Below are 19679 nucleotides of genomic sequence, written 5' to 3' on the forward strand. Positions count from 1 at the left end.
ATCAACCATCTTTCACTTCTTCCCCATCCTTCCCAGCCCCTCTTGCCAACACCAAATGCCGCAAAAAATTGTTTCCCAGACCTGTTCTCCACCACGCTATCCATGGATATCCGCGGATACAATATGGTGGGCGTTTCGGAAAAACATGACGCACATCACGCTTTCCTCCAGCCAATCAACGGGCATGTTGGGTATCCGCGGTCATCACACGGCCCTCTGGACCAATCAGAGTCGGTTCCATGTGTTAATATCCCCGCAAAAATATCGTGATACAAAAATATCGCCATATTGAGGCATGGACCCTGCGGGGGACACACCCGCAACCCCTGTTCCCACAAATTATCCCCCCCAAAAAATATTGCCTATGGCGTTTCCGACGACCATATATACGCCGATATTTTTGGTGGGGATAATATTACCTGATACCTCAGAGTCCTGTCCATGGGGCGGCCCCAGATATCACTGATTTTTTGGGACCTACATTTTGCCTGCTCTTAAAAAACGACTGGATGTATTTCTACCAAATTTACAAAAAAAAGCACAGTTGTTGGATCAAGCCCCCACTCCTGCCGCATAGTTGGTAAAAATCCGTCCATCGGTTTGGGCAGTAGGCGTGAGCAACATTTTTGTTCCATTGCATCTATGGAAAAAAGAAAATGCTGGCGCCCCCTTCTAACTTTGCCCCCCCTTGATGAAACTTCACCAAACTGACCAAAACAATTCAGAGTGGGCCATATACTTTTTTTGCAAAGTTTGGTGAGGATTCGTCCAGGGGGAGCAAAGCTATAAGTCGCCCAATAAGTGCTCTTCCTATGAGTTGAGTACCTTAACCATAACTACACGGCTGCTGCCGCAGGCCGTGTGTAATATTTGGAAATGTACTCCGAAACTCACACTGAAGTGACTCATATAACTATTTTCTTTTTCAACAATGTATCATGTGAAATGCGCCGAATAATGCACCATTTAGTCACATATTTACCAAGAAAAACCATTTCCTCTTTTGCTGTTCACAGCTTTCGCGGTACGGAAGGGGATTTTTTTTCCCCGTCAGTGCTTCATTCCACTTAAAGAAACGATGTTACTGATGCAGTGGATGTCTTTTGTGGGGAGCTATCCTGCCACTAGCCCAGCATGTATCGCCTGCTGTTTCTCCTTCCCCTTCTGCCAGGTAAGAGATCCCTTCTGCTTCCAGAGTGGTCGCCATGCCACCCACCGGTCGGCGCAATGGCTGCTGCGGCCTCGGAGGCTGCACACTTTTCAGTTGATTTACCATGGGACGTTGTGAATAGAGTGTCCTTCAGAAATGTGTTGGTTTTCAGAAATGTGTTGGTTTATTTATGGGGTTTTCTAAGACTATACATGCTAAGAGAGGAGGGATGGAGTACCCCTGAGTCACATTGCTAATGCTATTGTGATTAAATCTATGTTTCATTGGTCTTGGGCTTTCCCATTTAGAGCCATGCATAACTGAGGCTAACGTAGCTGGTATGTTGAGTATACTGATTGCATATTTACAGCCTTCTATGTGCACCCTGCCTGACTCGCTCTGATTAGTCTCCCTGGCCCGACCTATTTTGGTTGAACCTATTTTAGTACCTAGTATGTTTTCTGAGCAGGGGGCATGGTTTCATGCTCAACAAAACCTCAGAAACAAAAAAATTATATACAAAAAATAATCAGGCTATATCGTCGAACTGTATTCCTCGCGCCCCAAAATTGTTGGGTTTTCAGGATATCAAACATTAAAAGCCTTGATAAAAATATGCATACAATTATTCGAAATGCGTGCCCATCCATCTCATGACTATTAATGAGGGACATCCTGCGAAACTCATGAGGCCTGGAGCTGATGCCCCCTACCGGAGTAACTTTGTTGAAAATGTCGGGGAGGGTGGCGGGGAGGGGTGGTGGGGGGGTTGGTTAGGAGTGAAGTACGTGACATCTAAAGAAAAGTGGCCGCTGCCAAATGAGGGGGAAAAAATGGTGTGCCACGAAAGTTGAGGGTACAAACACCCTTGTCGCCCATATCCGCTACAATCAATAGTACTGCACTAGTGGCAACTAACACCTAATTTCCCCAATGTTGTTAAACAAGCGGGAACAAGGCTCTGCGACATTCCTCAGTTGTTAATTACGTAATAACTATTTTGGGTATTTCTAAATGTGTGCCAACCTTCATCACACCAAAATCAAAAAGCATTTATCAACACCACACCTACATCATTAAACATTTGACTGATAACAAATACTCAAATAACAGTGATATCACTATTCAAATACCAATCAGGGAATTTTAAGAAAAAAAAAACTACTACTTCAATCAGTATCCTGCTACTGAGTCAAAAAAGTTAAGAATGCAGGCGATCAATAGCCACTTACACAGTCACTTAGTGGTGACTATATAACTGAAGTAATCTGTCATCAGCCAATGTCATGGTTCCCAAGTTTGTATTCAATTATCATGTATGCATTCCTGGCTAACAAACAATCCGCTCCTGACCTAGAACTACAAAAGCCAGCTGTTCCTCAATCGTTGAATGCCGACGAGTCGTAGTAATTAGGATGGACAGTTGTGATTCTATTGACGGCACATGTAATGTCCTTATTTTTACTTTTCAAGTATTTTAGCAGTCATGCAAAAATGAAAAATGTTCAGCTCCCCTAAATCTCTTTTTTTAATGTTCCTCTTTGAATAATGTCCCCCCACGGGTGGTGCACCAATCTGTAGTATATATTTCATCTAGTGCAAATGATCCTTCTTCAGAAACAGAATCTTGTCTTTTTCATCAGGTCACGAAATCGGCGCCGGCCCGAGGCATGGGCAGTCTGTGTGGCTGACCAGGGCCCGTGGTCATAGTGGCCCCGCAGGCACAAGCCGCCTTCTTCCACCATTTAGGTGGAAGGATACCTCAGGCGCAACATGCTTGTATGGGAAGCAAGACAATGCACACAACACAGGTTCGAACCCCGATCCTGCGCTTAGAAACCACTCCTGATATTAAGTACGTTATAAATTAATAATTATAAAGGAATATTTTTTTCAAAAGAGACTGTGCTGCCTCAATGTATGAGGCTCGCTCTTTTTGTTTGTCTTAGTGAGGCAATGGCCCTCATTACGACCCTGCCGGTCCCGTAACAATGGTGCCGGTAGTTCTACCGGCACCGTTATTACCGGACCGGCAGAGTACAAGTCTGCGGGCCGGATGCCATCCCGCCCGGCAGGTCAGACCTGGCGGGCGGAAAGGCATCCGCTCGCAGACTTTGACGGTAGCACCGGCACCATTATGAGTGGTACCGGTGCTACCGTCTTCCCCATTCCAATTGAGTCCTATGGGACTCGAATGGGAATGGGGAGTGACTTTTTCTGGGGCCTGGCTTCCGGGACCGCTGGGGCTGTAATGCCCCGGTAATTCCCCAAAGCCAGGCGCTGGAAAAAAACACAACTCTGGGTCGTAATGAGGCCCAATGTCTCACCCCTCAACCTCCTGGTGTGACGCTCACAAGACAAATACCCCCCTCCCAGCTGCCCTCGAGACGCTGGGAGCCTCATAAGTAATGCTTACCAGTTTCTTTCGTCAGGCAAAGCATTTAAAGTGGGAGTGATTTACAAGCGATGGCTTGTTTAAGAGACCATTGTTTTGGACAAGACGTTCTTTTAAATCACACACAAAGCACCAACTAGCCCGCTTCTACAGCAATGGATAAAGGATATACAATGGTGGGGATTAGCTGAAGGGGAGATCTTAAGGAAAAACAGGAATCTGGAAGATGAGGAAGGGCGGCGATGAAATGGGGTCAACTACTAATTGAACTAACTGCACAGACCCCTGCTTTAGTAGATCCAATAACTGAAGTGCTTTTACATTGGCAGTAACAGAGCTTGGTCTCTTCCGTGACCTCTGCACCTTGCTCTCCCTCTCCATTCTACTCTCTGGTCCTACCCATTCAGCTGGACACACTCTCGATGCCTTTATCCACACTGATCTTTTGCTCTCCACCCCTTTTGCCACCGCGCTCTCCTGGTCAGACCACTCCCTCATCACCTCTCACCTAGGTCCTCTCGTTCCGCTGACTGCACCGCCCCCAGCCCTGGCAACCTTTTTCACGGACATTCGCCCGATGAAACGAGTGTCAATTGCTGTGAGAAACCTGAAGTTGTCCCACCCACTAGTTACAGCAGATCTCTCTCTCAGGTGGCCGGGGTACGGCCTTCACCAGTGCGGGACGATCACCTGGGCGAGGGGTCTTCAGGGAGTGGGACACCAGATGGCGAGACGCAGTATCCCTCTCTTCTCTGTAACACCTTTACCCCATCCTACCAGGTATGACATGTGGGAACCACCCCTTTCCCTTCTCCAACACTTTCACATGGACAGCCCGCCCTGGAAGAAAACATACTCGCACCCGAGCAGTGTATATGGCATGTCCTGCTGCTATGGTCAGACGAGGTCAGGCAATTATTGACAATCACTCACACCTGACCATTAAACTTTCCCACACAGATGAAAGGCGGAGCATGAGAGAACACTCTGAGGGATGCAAAGCACACAAAGGAACAGCAGTTTCAATTTGGCAGCTGAACAAGAGGAGAAAGACGGCAAACCAAGAAGTGTTCATAAGAAGGAAATTACCCATGACCTTTCCGGCAAGACGTTGTTACTTTCAAGAAACCTTCAAAGGCAGGAAACCAGATTGAACATTCCTGCATTGTGTGTCAGAGATACTGAAGGCCCTCCCGCCTAACTGACCATGGTGAGGAAGAGCTGCAGCCCCAGCAGCCGCTGTGGTATCGTTCTTGGCTCCAAGAACAAAGAAGCGCCAGAAAGATCAACACAGCCGGTGAGTTGGGGAGGCCAATTCAAGACTGGTCTGTGTTGAAGTCAAGGTTGCAAACTGCACCATTGCATAATGAGCGCTGGAACGAACATTGTTAAACACGTGTGATGAAAGATGTGAGTGAAGCTAAATTGCTGATGAATGTTTGAACTTGAGAAGGAAAGATACGATACCTTTGACAGAGTGGTCTGGCACCGTGTGTGTGCTCAATCAAAGGCCTCTGTAAGGTATCCCAACAAGAGAAACAAAAGTAGAAGATTGATGAGAATAATTGTGTGAAGTGAATCAGAGTGGTCCTGTGACGGTTTAAGCAAAACCAATTGCACATTTGAAAGTCTTCGATTTTGATATCAAGAGGATCTGAGCCTGAACGAGGGAGATCCATATCAAAATGATATGAGCCTAAAGGGGGAGATCCATATCAAGAGGATCTGAGTCTGAACGAGAGAGATGCATATCAAGAGGATCTGAGCCAGAATGAGGGAGATCCATGGTACGAGCTCGAACAATGGAGACCAAGTGTGAACAACGTGATAAAAAGTGGGTCTCAGCCTGAAGGAGGAAGACCCATGATAAATATTGAAAGTGAAAATCCTGATAGGAATGGAACTTTGAGATTTGTTTCTTACGATAGACCCTCTGCAGTAAGAGACTGTTATTGGAAAAGAGGCTGAAAACGTGGGGAAGGGAAGACAGGCATTCCACCAATCCATTTGAATTTCAATAAACACCCTTAAACTGTGACCACTTGTGTCTGTTTTCACTGTTTGATACCATGCCTTCCTTACACACTGCAGACTCTTCCTCTGACTCTGCTCTCAGCAACCTCCAGCTCACCATCACTAACACTCTTGACATTCTTGCCCCAGTCATGAGGATCCACCTGAAACATGCCTCCAAACATAACACTTGGTAAGACTCTGATCCAGCAGGCTTGAAACGGAAGTGCAGAGCTGCAGAACGGAAGTGGCAGACCTCAAGCTCATCTTCTGACATACTGGCTTGTCTCCTTCTTCAAAGACAATATTGTCTCTCCATTCGTTTCAAGAAGAGGTCCTACAATCAGGCTCTGGAGCATCCAACAACACAGCTGAACTCTTTAAAATCTGCAAAGAACTAGCCAATCCTTTTCCAGTCTCCACCTCACCTCTTCCCTCCCAGGCCCTCTGCTGCACTGGCCACCCACTTCACTGCAAACACTCAGGACAACCTGAGTACTAGTTCTTCCTTCTTTTCCCCCTCCCCTCCTCCCATCCCCCTGTCACCCCTGGCCTGTGATCCACCTCAGCAATCCTCTCATCGTTCTCTCCTATCACATCGGATGAGCTTACTCGGGTTTTCTGCTCTATGAAGGTCTCTTCCAAACAGGTCTCCCCTTGTTCTTCCAGAACTATTAAGGACAACATCGGTTCCCTTGCCCCTACTCTTGCTGATTTCTGCAATCACTCTCTTGCTGCCAGGTCCTTCCCCTCTTCACTCAAGCACTCCCTTGTGTGCCCCCTCCTGAAAAAGCCTTCCACCCACCCCTTGTGTCCAGCTAACTACCTCCCCATGGCTATCACTCCCTTCTTTGGGAAGCTTCTGTAGAAGTTGGTTTTCCCGAACTGACACAGCATTCTGAGCTTGTTGGATGCCTACATGACCATCAATCTGGATTCCGAGCATCCAGAGGCACGGAAACTGCTCTCCCGAACACCCATGAAGAACTGCTTGCATCTCTTGACTCTAACCCACCCGATCTACTCATTCTTCTTGATCTCTCCTCTGCATTTGAAACTGTCAACCACTCCATCCTCATAAAGCGGCTCCATGATACCCTTGGTATCTATGGCTGACCTCCTTCCTCACTGACTGTCCCTCTCAGGTTATCCTGGGCTCTTTCTCCTCTCCCACTTCTATCTCCACCTGTGGCGTTCCCCAGGACTCCAACCTTTCACCCTGGCACTTAAACGTCTATCTCGCTCAGCTTGCTCACCTCATTTCCACTTTCTTCCCTCACTTCCAGTGTTATGCAGACGACACCCAACTCTTCTTCAAACTTCACTCTGACCCTCTCGCTACTTCCTCTACCATTCCTGACTGCCTATGTGCTATCCAGTCTTGGTGTGCCTCTAATGATCTCTGCCTCAGTGCCAGCAAGACTGAGATCCTTCCTATTGGGACTCCTGGTCCTTTTTTCCTCCCTTCACTCTGGCCACCCTCTATGAGCTCTGCCCCTTCTCCTTCATTTGAAGCCAGAAACCATGGCATCATCTTTGACTCCTGTCTCTCTTTCCTCCTTCACATCCTGGACCTTGCCAAGAAGACCAATTTTCAACTCAACCTCCTCACAGGTATCCTTCCCTTCCTCACTTTTCCGCAGAAGCTCAATGTCTGTAGAGCTCTGGTACACTCTAGGCTTTATTATTGCAATAGCCTCTTTGTTAATCTACCCTCTTCCTTATCCAGAATAGGGCTGCGAGACGTATCCTTGGCCTCAAGCCCAGGGACCATATCTCTCCAGCCCTAAAATCTCTCCACTGGCTCCCGGTTGCTGCAATGATCAAATTCAAATCCTTCTGCATCATCCATAAAGCTGTCTGGGGCAGAGGACCATGCTATCTACAACTTGCTCTCACCAGATAGTCTTGCTCTCACCAGATAGTCTACCTCCAGATCTTTACGTTCCTCTGGCTCCAACTCTCTGCGTGTCAAGCGCTTCTCTAAGCAGCAAGCTGCTGGCCATTCTTTCCTCAGTGGCTCCCTCCTCCCCCTTCCTCTTCGTCTTGAGCCGTATCTCCTTAAATTCTGAAAGCTCCTCAAGATCTTCCTCTTCACCTCCTCCTTCCCCCTCTCCCTCCAATGCTAAACCCCACAGTCACTGAGAATGGTGGCCTGGACCTTTATGTGTCCTCCTGGGTCCTGGCATGCCATCCAATCACCCTCAGCCTCCATCCTACCCCAGCACTTACATTGGCACCCACTGGCATGTGCTGTCCCACAGGCTGCCACTTATTGTATTGGCAGGTGACCACTCTTCTCTTAGTGATCACTGCCTGGCACTAACCTGTTGCTTGCACCGGCTCTCTGGCAGTTCCACCTCTGTGGAAGCACTAGCACTTACCCCCTTCCCATGACCCTTCTCTATCTGCAATTGTACGCACCAAATGCTCACAAGGCCTAGTAGGACAGCATCTGTCTGTGTTCATCATTGTTATTTTATTCCCTTCTGTTTTCCCTGTTCCCTCCCCTTTGTCCTGTGGGTTCTTTGAAACACAATTTCTTGATGTATAAGCACCTTACAAATGCACAATAAATAAATAAAAGAACTATATATTTCATCATGTTTTAATCCCCAGTGAGTGTTTAAAAATGCCTCATTTTGTCCCTTTTTTGCAATCTACAATGAGCCGCCTGGGGGACACAACCTCCTCCCATTACAATTGTTTATCTGAAATGTGTTCTGTTCCCAAAAACATGTCAAGCAGTGCCTATTTTTTTCCAGCACATGCAAGTGATGATTTTAGTCCATTTCCCATGGTGTTCCATTTGAACCCAGAATAAGGAATGTAGATGCCCCCAATCCGTGAATCGTCCTGTGAAGATTACATCACTGCTAAAGGGATGGGTGGATCGAGGTTATTAATACTTTATTTATTTTAGAGTACTCCAACCGGTTTACAGTGGTTTTGGCACACTTTAGTATCCTTGTAGAGCTGTGCTTTGCTGTAGATGACACTCAGATATTGGAGGTGTGCGTATAAGGATTGCTGTTGTATTAGACGGAGGAGTTATTGGACCCCCCATGATGGTTGTACCTGCCGCTTCAGGTCTACTAACGGTAATGGGTCCCCATTGCACACTTTTGCTGAACAACCCTAAGCAGCTGACATTTTAAAATGACCTGACCCAGCCTGTCCTTTCACTATTTAGGGAGGAGTTCTCACAAGCCACGTCCAACAAGAGACAATTGGTGAAAGCCTTAGCTGCAAGAGAGGGATAGAGGACACTTCAAGAGCTCCCTGCTAGCTCATAACAATGTCTTCAACAGCCACGAAATCTGGTAATCAAAACTGGAATTGAAAAGCACTGCCTGATTGTGCAAGTGCAGGAGTAGAGCTGCCATCCTCTGCTTTGCCATAGTTCCTGATGGCCTTTCACTGTTTAGTGAGATTTACAACGTTTTATGTCTGCTATTTTTCATGGTGTTGCCACAGATCCGCAGCAGTCGGTTTAAGCATCTACAGAACAAGAGGGGTAGGTGGAGAGGATGATGGTATGGAGCGCTTGGCTCTCTCAACTCTGTGCTGATGCACTGGGATAAGGGTGCGCCTTCTGCAGGTAATGTCCATCTCCCTGCAGTGAAGCGAAGCACCCGGCCCTGTCAGGTGACTCAACAACTCACGAAAGCGACAGCCTTGGAGAACATATTTTCCTGCTTGAGCGTGGCTACTGAAACAGGCGCAGGGGCCACGGCTGGGTATCTATTTTCTCTGAAAGTATTCACATGCCAGAGCCAGAGGCCTGGAATAAGGTGCCGGCTGAATCACCAGCAACACGGAAGGGCAAAATGGACAGTCCACTGATACTGAGCTTGACAAATTGTTTAGCCTCTCAGCCACCAGGGATAAACCAGTGGATAAGCCTGGCATATGAATGAGATATGAAGATCTAAAGATGGTGACACTGGTTGGATGGAAAAAGAGAGGATATTGAGCGATTTCCTGTCACCTGTTACCTAGCTATCTTTCACTGACAAAGACTCTAACTGTCCTTAGGTGTGAGCGTCTCATCCTAGCCGACGGTGATGAGCCGCCTAGCTAGGTTTGGGATAGAGAGAAATCTTACCCTATCTGTCTACTTCGTCAATACCTTATGTGTATCTCAAAGTGTGACTTCACAGTACAAAATCTTAAACAGTAAATTATTGAAAACTGGTATAACTGGACTAGTATGTTTATACAGTTTTATTCGTTACTGTCCAGTCTACTTGTATACAAAACTCTCAATCAGCACCAAACATATACTGCTGTTTCAAGTTCAGGACTTCTTCCACTTCAATGCGGGGAGAATGTCATACTAGCACACAAACAGACTTGTGAAGAAGGATCTTCGCTTTCAATCAATGTGAGACTTCAGTTTCTGAGACGGAGTGCCATTCTCATTATGCACATCCCCATTTGTCAGTCGACCGGTTTCGGTAGCACTTATCTGATTTTGCAACCTTCTTCAGGAAGAATTGGTGCAGGGTTGCTTCCAAACCACCTTATTATACATTCTGTTGCCAGAAAAAACGTTCCACAGTTTGTTACTGCTTGCTGTGTTCTTCCTACAATCTGTAGGGACAGAAGAGAGACACATACGCTTGCTCTTGTTACAATTCTATTAATGAAGTGATTTAGGATCTAGAGATATCTTACAAGTGTAAAGTGTTGTAATATTGTGTAAACAGGACATTGCCATCTTATAACTCACTGGTTCAGAAAGCTCCCTCCCGTACTTATATTTCAATCAATGTGAGACTTCAGTTTCAGAGAGGGAGTTTATTCTGGTTTCATAATGCTGTGTCCCTTAGGTTGTATGTGCAATTCTTCCATCCAAATCCAGTGTTCAAATCTAGTAAATGAACAGAAAGGACACTCAATAAAGTTCTGACTGTCCTCCTGTTCAAAAACTGGGTTGTATATCAATTTCCTCGCCTAGTGGGAGGCGACCCCATATCTCTCAGGCATGTCTGTCAGTCCACTAAAATGTCAGAGACCCTTTGAATCTTCCGACTACAATAGACTATGGGGGCTGATGCCTCTTCTATCCTGTATTATTCATCTACCATAAATCACTATCAGTATGGCCGCAGTTTGCTATATATCTATCCCTCAATGTAACTGCAGCCTGCACTCGCTATTATACAAAAGATAACTGTCACACAATGGAGGTCTTATCCACATGTTCATTGTCCTGTTATTTACTGGTTCAGTGAAGGCTAGTGACTTTTTTCCTAATCTTTCGGATTACTTTGTTTTTAATGTAGTGGCTGGGTATCCATGTTGCTTTTGACTGAATGGGAATTTAAAAAGCAAAATGGATACTGGCGGGGCCCCTAAAAGGAGGGGGGCCTATATGCCAGTGCCTACTTTGCCTATTTGGTCATCTGGGATTGTCGGGATGCTGTTAAAGGCTTTTGGGTTAAGATTGTTGGATTCAACTGTGCCTCTCCTCTCACTACTAAAAATATGGACTTCTCTGCAGGGACATAATTTCAGTAGCAGCTCATGTTTTGTCTACTAGCAGTTTTGACACACTTACACCAGTCTCAGTGGACATCTCTCATTTCCCTCTGCCGACACAAAGCATTTATCACTAGCTCCTTTAGCAAATCGTTCTGCATCTCTTCAAGGATGTGCTACAAGATGCGTACATTTAGACTTTCAGCCCCTGAAGGCGGCATTAACCTGCAGCTCAAGAATATACTTTTTTCGAATGCATAAGGTCAGTATTCAAGTCTTCATATTAGTCAGATTAGTTGCACTCATTAGTTAATCAGATTACTATAGAAACTCAAACACTCTTGCTTTCTGGCCATGGCCATTTGAAATTCAGGATAAAATGGATAATGCTCTCCATAATCCTAGGCAATTAATTGAGTTTTGACTGGAAACTGTTCGATCAGCTTGAATTCTGCAAATATATTTCAAAGGAACTGCATATTGTTCGCTATAAATACAGATTCTGATAGGGAGGTGTTGCCTTGTAGATAACCCCCACAAACCGTAGTCACCACCTAAAGTAGAAAAGTGTATTCCGTCTGAGTTTTAGGACCAGTCCTCTCTTTTAACCTGACGGTGGATCGACCAGCTGTGATCAGCTCACTGATTAATTCTAAACTGGAAAATGATAACGCCTGGCTAATGGGGATATGTGATATACAACTCCTACGACTGCAAAAACTGCAGAATTCTACAGTGAGACTAATATATCAACTTCCACAATCTGCATCTAGTTCACAGTATCGCAGGACTCTTCACTGGCTGACAATGAGGAAGATAATCATTTTTAAGGTTTTAAGGTTCTCTGCCTTGTGTTGAAATGTCTTAATTGACTCGCTCCTGCCTACCTAACTAAAAAAATGTATTCCCATCTCCTGGCTTGACCCCTTTGATCTTTAAATCACTGCTTGTTATTGTTACCTGCATACCAATTTGTTCACAGAGTGGTTAGATTTTTTTTTGACCAGGGGTGTTGCTAGGTCTGGAAAAGATCAGGGGCTAAGCCAATGTCGGAACTGGCGGGATTCGGGGCTAGCTATATCCTTTTGGTTGTAGCCTCTGAGCTTCTATCCAGGGGGTTCAACCAAAAGACCCGGGGCCATAGCGCTCTTAGCCCCCCCTCCCTAGCAACGCCTCTGTTTTTGACTTTGGGCCCCCGTCTCTGGAATTCACTTCCCGCTGACCTAGATTGATCAACTCCTATCTCTTATTGTGGAAAGACCTCAAAACCTACCTTTTACAATTATTGGTTTCTGTCTGTCTTCTTCTATTAAGAATTTTACATATGATTAACATCTGCACACAGATGCAGTTTATTCTGTCCAGTTATTCGCCCTGCCAGTGCATCTATGCTTGATAAATAAACTCAAACCTGCCCAACAAGATTTGAGAAATATGCCAGAGTGAGAGCGTGGTGCGAAAGGTGGGGGATGGGCGATGGTTCCTCTGACTGCTAAAGAGACCCTCTTCTAATCCCCAAAGCCGGAAAGAAAAAAAGAGGCACAGGATTAGAAGAGAGCCAAGGGATTCCCCACAGTACCTCAATTGCATTCATACAAGGGTGCGTGTAATGGGACCAACTCCTGTTTGTAGAAGGTTCCAGATGAACAGGGTCCAAAAGTCCAGATTGTCCAAGACTGCCGGCATTAGGATGCACCTAATGGTGCAAGGACAGTTACTCCAAGGTAGAATTCACTCCACACAAGGCCTCAGGTCAAAATCCCGTTTGGTCGAAAAGCAAGGGCGAAGCAGCAGCTGAATTAGAATGCTGTAAGAACCCGTTCTTCAAATTAGTGTTTAGCTATTTGCAGAGTTATTTTTCTCCCGCTTCTGTGAGAGCGTACATACACCTGCACAGTGTCTTTGCTCCATCAACCAAATCTATGGGGCAGTTGTATTGCCGTTGTAGTCATGCAATCTGTAGGAGGATGCTGGCTGGTCTCTTCATTTGTTTTTGTGTATTTTCACCATCGGGCTTTGCTCAGCTGGACACATCATATGTAAAGGTGTCTCAGGGTTTGGGCAAGTAGATAGTGGGAAGTCATTAAAGCTTTAATCTTTTTGACAAGTCAATTATCAGTGGAAAGAGGACTGATGTGCCATCTTCTAAGGATTGTAACACATCCTTGCGGGAAAGCCTGCTGAAGTATATTAGCAAGTGCTGTTGTGTCGAGTGGTCTCTTAACGCAATTATGCAACAAGTAGGCAGAGGTTGAGTGGCCGGTAATTTGTTTTTGTGTATTTAACCATCTTTGCCCAAACACTATGTTTAAAGATGTCTTGTGATGTTGGCAGGCAGATTGTATAATGTCTCTGAAGCCAGTATAACTTTGGTAATAATTTTCGGTCTGTATGCAGCAAACTTCCTTTATCACGGACTACTTTCACTCCAGCTCTCCTCCCCGAGATCTTCTTGCTATCACTGAAACCTGGATTTCTCCATCTGACACTTCCACTCTGGCAGCCCTACCTGATTCCAAACTATCCTTCGTTCACTCTCCTCGACTGACTGGTAGAGGTGGCGGCGTCAGGAACCTACTCTCTTCCCCCTTCAATGCCTTACTAATCTCCAATGCCACATCCTCTCCTATCTCTTTTGAATTCACTATCTCAACTCTTGCTCTGTCTCACTTGGTTCACATCATTTCCATCTATCGCCCTCTTGGTACCACTGGACCTTTCTTTGATGGCCTTGGGCAACTCCTTGATTCTCTTTCCACTAAACATCACCTAATTGTCTTAGGCGACTTTAACTTTCCCTCTCCAACCATTTTCAGAAATTCAGTCTTTTCTTAGTGACCATGCTCTCCACTCTATCCATAACCTACCTACCAACATGAGGGGTAAGTCTTTGAATCGCTTATTCATTGTCACCTCTCTCTCAGCCACTAATACTACTGTCACACCATATCTGATTACTCAATTGTTTCCACCACCATCTCCTTACCACCGCCTGACCTTTCCTCATCACATGCTTCACCTATTACTAAAAGGAAATGTAAACCTTCTGCCATTCCTCCCTTTCTCTCCAACTTACAGGTCTCACTCTCCTCCTTTACACCCGATACCTCTTCCACCAACACTGCCTTCTCCAGCTTCCAATCCCTACTAAATAACTCATTCTCCTCTCACTTTTCACTGCTTACTTTCACCCCTAGGTTTCAGCATCCTCAACCATGTGTCACCCCATTCATATGCTCTCTTTGCACAGACATGCATCGGCTGCTGCGCAAATGGAGGCGTACCCACTCACATGAGGACTTGCAACTCTACCTATCTGCCTTGAACTCTCTCAAGTCCACTCTTGATAGAGCTAAAAGGGAATTCTACCTAACCCTCATTGACTCTCACTCAAACCATCCTCGCCGGCCACAGGGCAGCCTAAACTCACTCCTCACTCCCCCTAAATCTATGACTTTCAACTCCATTCTCACAGCTAATGACCTAGCTAAATACGTTGCTGAAAAAATTACCAAAATTAGAGACTTTCCTCACACTCCCTCCTCCTGCATTTTACACTGCGCCTACTCCTCATCCTCTGCCTTCGTCACACTAATACTGACAAAGTGCTATCTCTATTGATGAAGGCTAACCCCTCTTGTGCCCCAATCAGACCATTTTGGTACTCAGCTAGTCAAGCCTATTGCCGCTATAGTGGCTTCTCACGTCTCTGACCTCTTCAACCGATCCTTCGACTCTGCTTGCTTTCCCTCTATTTTCAAAACAGCCACAGTCATCCCTCTCCTAAAAAAGCAAGGGGCTGACCTGAACCTACCGGCTAACTTTCGCCCTGTGTCTCTCCTTTTGCACTACTCTAAAGTGCTTGAAAGGGTTGTTTGTGTTCAACTGTTTTACCAATTTCTTTACAATCTTCAAGACCCCTTATAAGCAGGTTTCTGCTCCTGGTACTCCATGGAAACTGCTCTCATGAATGTGTCCAACTTAATAGCCTCTAAGATTTACTTATGGGGCCGAAGTTAGAGGCTAAAATAGATTGAGTAAAGGCGTTCCTTTGGAAACACATGTTGAGGCTCCCAGGTGGTACACCGTTTTCTGCAGTAAGTCATTTTTAGGGCATCTCTTCTCTAAGTTTGAAGATGGAATGGAAAGTGATTCTGCTCCTGCGCTGTGCATTGTTTCCTCCTTTATCTACTCTCTTTAAGGCTCTTAATCACTTGCTTATGCAGGGGAAATGCGTTGTTTTTGACCAGTGGGTGAACTCTTGTTTTCCTGCTTCTGGTTAGCAAACCGACTGAAGAGCTGGAGTTGAACCCAAATCAGGTAAAGAAGGTGCATTTGAGACAGATCGGACCACAAACAGGACAAAGCTGGTTGGATATAAGATATTTGAGCATTTTATAACTGATGTTAAACCGTATAATGTGCTACAGCGATGTTTGATTAGATATCCCTCACCTTCTATTAGACAACTTTGGTTACGAATTAAACTGAACCTCTGTGTAAGCAATGATGTGATAGGGAGTCGTTCTCAGTTGCCCCAAGCTGACCGTATATGCCGGTGTTGCAGGTTGGGAGTTGAAACTATGAAAAATCTATTTGTGGACTGTCAAACTCTATCGGAGCTTCGTGAGGAGAGATTTAAAGGATATTTTAGAACTTGCACGTTTTTTATCCTGGTATTGTCTGTGGTCTAATGTGCTGAATGACCCTAATGGCAGATTGTTAATTAATGTTTTGTATTGCTTCAAGCTGCTTTTAACTTTGTATGATGTTCACTTGATTTAGCTGTTTGTTACTAGGTGATGAATTTCGTAAATGTGTGTAAAGTTTGACTCTAGCTAAATCACACAATAAATAAATAATAGCCTCTGCTAAGCACTCAAATACATCATGTATTCTAATTCTCTTTGACCTGTCTGATGCCTTTGACACCATTGATCACTCTGATCTCTTCAATGCTCTTGCTTCTTGGGATTCACGATCAAGTCCTTGCCTGGATTGCACCCTACATTGCACCTCGCACAATTCTCTGTCTCCTGGAGCAACAACACCGTTCAACTCACTCCTCTAACTGTTGGTTGGGTCCACTCCTCTTTACACTCTATACTTCGGCTCTTGGGGCACTAATATCCTTCTTTGGGTTCTCGTACCAACACTTCGCGGACGACACCCACATCTTCTGTTTTCCTGAACTCTCCTCTGATCTCTCTATCAAAATTACCTATTGTCTCTCTGCCAATATATATTGGATGGCTTAGCACTCTCTGATGTTAAACTCTACCAAAACAGAGGTGCTCTTCTTCCCCATTAATAGCTCTCTCTTATTTCATCCTCTGCATTTCCAGTTCCCACCTGACACTCTGCCCTACTCTTCTTCAGCTAGAAACCTCAGTGTCATCTTTTTTTTAAATGTATTTTTAAATATTTGCTTATTGGCATTTAAGTTGACAGAGATACAGTCAGGTGTTATTTTAAGCATCTGAATCTTGCACTAATCCATTTACAGTTCCAACCTTCCGCCAATATATTAACACATAACACATCAGATTTTAACAGCAAAAAAAACTTGGTCTCCTTACATGCAGGTGAAGTCATATCCAAAACATTGGTGTTGCCAGTATATGGGTAATTGGACCGCCAAGGGATCACGTACTGTGTCCGGACCCATATTCATATTTTTCAAGGGGAACATTGGGACACCAGGGCCAGAAGGGAGAGGCTAGTCTACGAGAGTGTGTAACCCAACAGACAATAGAGGGGTCTGCATGGGGGCTTATCGTCCGAGGGGTGAAACATGTCCCAGATTAAAGTTTTCCAGGATTCGAATCTTCCCCCTGGCATTGCACCCAGACTCTGCATAGACCTAAGCCACACCCTGGTCTCCAGCTCAGCCCAGGTCTCAAAGACTTTGTACCATCGGGAGTACTGCGCCCCCCCCCCAACTAATTTCCAAGACACTGCAACACATTGTTTTGCAAGGATGCATGCCATGTCTATGAACTTGACAATGTGTTTGTGCTTCCTATTTCTCGGATACGCTCCCAGCAAACACACCCCAGGGCTCCAATCATATCTCGTGACCCCAGCCCTTCTAAATGAGTGTTCAATGTAAGCCCAGAAGCCCTGTGTTTTTGTACAGCCCCAGAACATATGGATCAAATCTGCACCCTCTCCACCACACCAAGGATATTTCGATTGTTTGCTGCTATTAAACGTAGCCACTCTGTTGGGTGTCATATAGGTGCAGTACAATGCATTCATTTGAATCAGTTTGAAGCAAGGGTTCCTGGATACTTCTTTGGGATAATTGAGTACATGTTCCCAGTCCCGCTCCCGTATACCTTCTCCAATGTCAGATTCCCAGTGTGATTTTAACCTGGAGCTCTACGATTGAGGTCCTTGTTCAGATTGCCATACAATCTGGATACCGGGTGCTAGCCATCCCCCAAAGAATACAATAAAGCCAACAGTGGGGTCACCTCTGGTTCTGCGGACCACCTAGGCCATTTACGTTTGGCCATCCCTGTTACTCGCAAGTACTGCAAACCCAGTGTGGTCCAATATGGCGTCCAGCTCTTTGTTTCTACCGTTCTCAAACATGTCACCCTTGTGGAGACACCCCAGCCCTCCCATCTAAGTGCCACTGCTAGTTTGTCCCTGTTCCTACATGCATCCGCCACTATCGGAAGACTAGGCGAGTAGGGGGAGTCAATCTTCAGCACTTTCAATTTGCGTCGCCACACCATCCAGCCCAGGTTGACCAGCAAGGGTGAGGAGTCCAGACAGCCCTATGGTAGCCATATCAGCTCCCTAAGGTGGGCTGGGGCCACCAGCTGCTGCAGCAGCGGAAACCCAGATGTAACCTCATCCGATAGCCACTTTACAGCTAAACTAAGCTGCACCGCCAAGTAGTATCATTCTAAGTCTGGAACCTGCATGCCCGATTCCTTATAAGGTAGGTACAATGTCATGAGGGCAATCCTGTGGCATGCTGCACCCCACAAGACTCCCCTATTCAGTGATTCAAGCGACCTAAAGAAGGAGACAGGTATATAGTTATGTATGTTGGTGAAGAAGTATAAAAGTGAGACAGGACGATCATTTTCATGATTGCCACCCTGCCCATCAGTGACAGTGTGAGTTTGGACCAGAACGCCATCGTCTTCTTCAGACCCTTCACCATCCCAACTGTGTTCCTAGTATGCATGTCCACCGGCTTATACATGATGTGTACCCCCAAGTATTTAAAGGAGCCCAGGTTCAGCGAGAGTCCCGGTTCCGGCAGTGCACCACTTTCAACCCCTCTGAGCCCAGCCAGCGGAAATACACAGGACGTCTCCATGCTAAAGGCGATCCCTGAAAATTTAGCAAAGTTATCTAGTACCTCCATGATTAATGGTAGATTAGTCTCTGGTTCCCCGACATACAGGAGAACGTCATCTGCATATAGTGATACCAGATGCACGACACCCCCAACCTGGATGCCCGCTTCCAGGAATTCTTGTCGCAGATAAACAGCTACGGGCTCCAGTGCCAATACATACAGCGTGGGTGAAAGTGGACACCCCTGTCGCGTCCCTCTTTGTATATCTCAGCTTGCAGACACCAGTCTCCCAGGCTTGACTCTTGCAGTCAGGGATGCATAAAGAATCCTCACCCATCATTGGAATCGTTCACCAAACCCAAATTCCTACAGCACAGCAAGCAGCCATTCCCAGCACAGCGAATCAAACACTTTAATCGCATCTAGAGACACCACTGCGCATTGCTCTTGGGACTTGTTGGTCTGCGCTATAATATTGTCTCAGGTTTAGTGATGTGCTTTGCCCTGGGATAAAGCCAGTTTGGTCGCCATGTATCAGTCCTGCAATCACCCTGCATAGCTGTCCTGCCAGTATCGTGGTTAAGATTTTCATGTCGTAGTTGAGCATGGCTAAGGGCCGATACGAGTCACACTTCTCAGTGGGCTTTTCCAGCTTGGGTATTGGGACCACTAGGGTTTCCCGCGTACTTACCGACAGCACACCTTTGGTGTACGCTTCCTCGAATACTTTAAGCAGCACCGGGGCTACTGTCGCATTGTATGTTTTATAAAATTCGGGGGGAATTCCAACGCTGCCTGGCGTTTTACTAGTAGCAAGCAAGACAATTGCTGCACTCACTTCCTCCAATGTTATTGGCAAATCTAATGCAGCCTGCTGCATTGCCCCAAGTTTGGGAAGCCCAATACAAGATAAGGCCTCCATGACATCTTCCAGAGGGACCTGTCCTTCATGACCATATAGTTTGGAATAGTATTCAGCAAAGATGTGTAAGAGGATTCAATTCAACACTACAGCTAAGTCAACGCCTAGTCTATAATACTGAATGAAAACCCTTATTGATATATCTTTAGGTCCAGTTCATGCGTTCTGGATGACTACCCCTATATAACACCCCTCTCTTGGAATCCCCCTGACCCCACTGAGCCAAGAAGTAGTTCTGTTTTGCAAGTTTAAAAGGTTTATTTGATAATTTACAATATATATTATATCACGCTTTATAATAAATTAATAATTGAATAGCACACTTAATCTGATATGATAAAGATTGACAACAGAGAATCTGGCACTAGCACACTTCTTTATAATTACT

General features: G+C 45.6%; 1 protein-coding gene across 2 annotated transcripts in view; it reads left to right on the forward strand.

Moving 5' to 3' along the window:
- The first annotated feature begins 1055 nt into the window (after positions 1-1055).
- Positions 1056-19679, forward strand: part of LOC138450152 (myelin-associated glycoprotein-like) — a 912268-nt gene continuing 893644 nt past the window's right edge. For both annotated transcript variants that reach the window (XM_069604820.1, XM_069604821.1), the window contains exon 1: positions 1056-1171. In XM_069604820.1, the coding sequence (XP_069460921.1) occupies positions 1135-1171 (37 nt within the window). In that variant the 5' untranslated portion in view covers positions 1056-1134. The remainder of the gene's footprint in view (positions 1172-19679) is intronic.

This window comes from Ambystoma mexicanum, chromosome 1p, assembly GCF_040938575.1.
Source record: "Ambystoma mexicanum isolate Mex_15411 chromosome 1p, UKY_AmexF1_1, whole genome shotgun sequence".
Classification (NCBI taxonomy): domain Eukaryota; kingdom Metazoa; phylum Chordata; class Amphibia; order Caudata; family Ambystomatidae; genus Ambystoma; species Ambystoma mexicanum.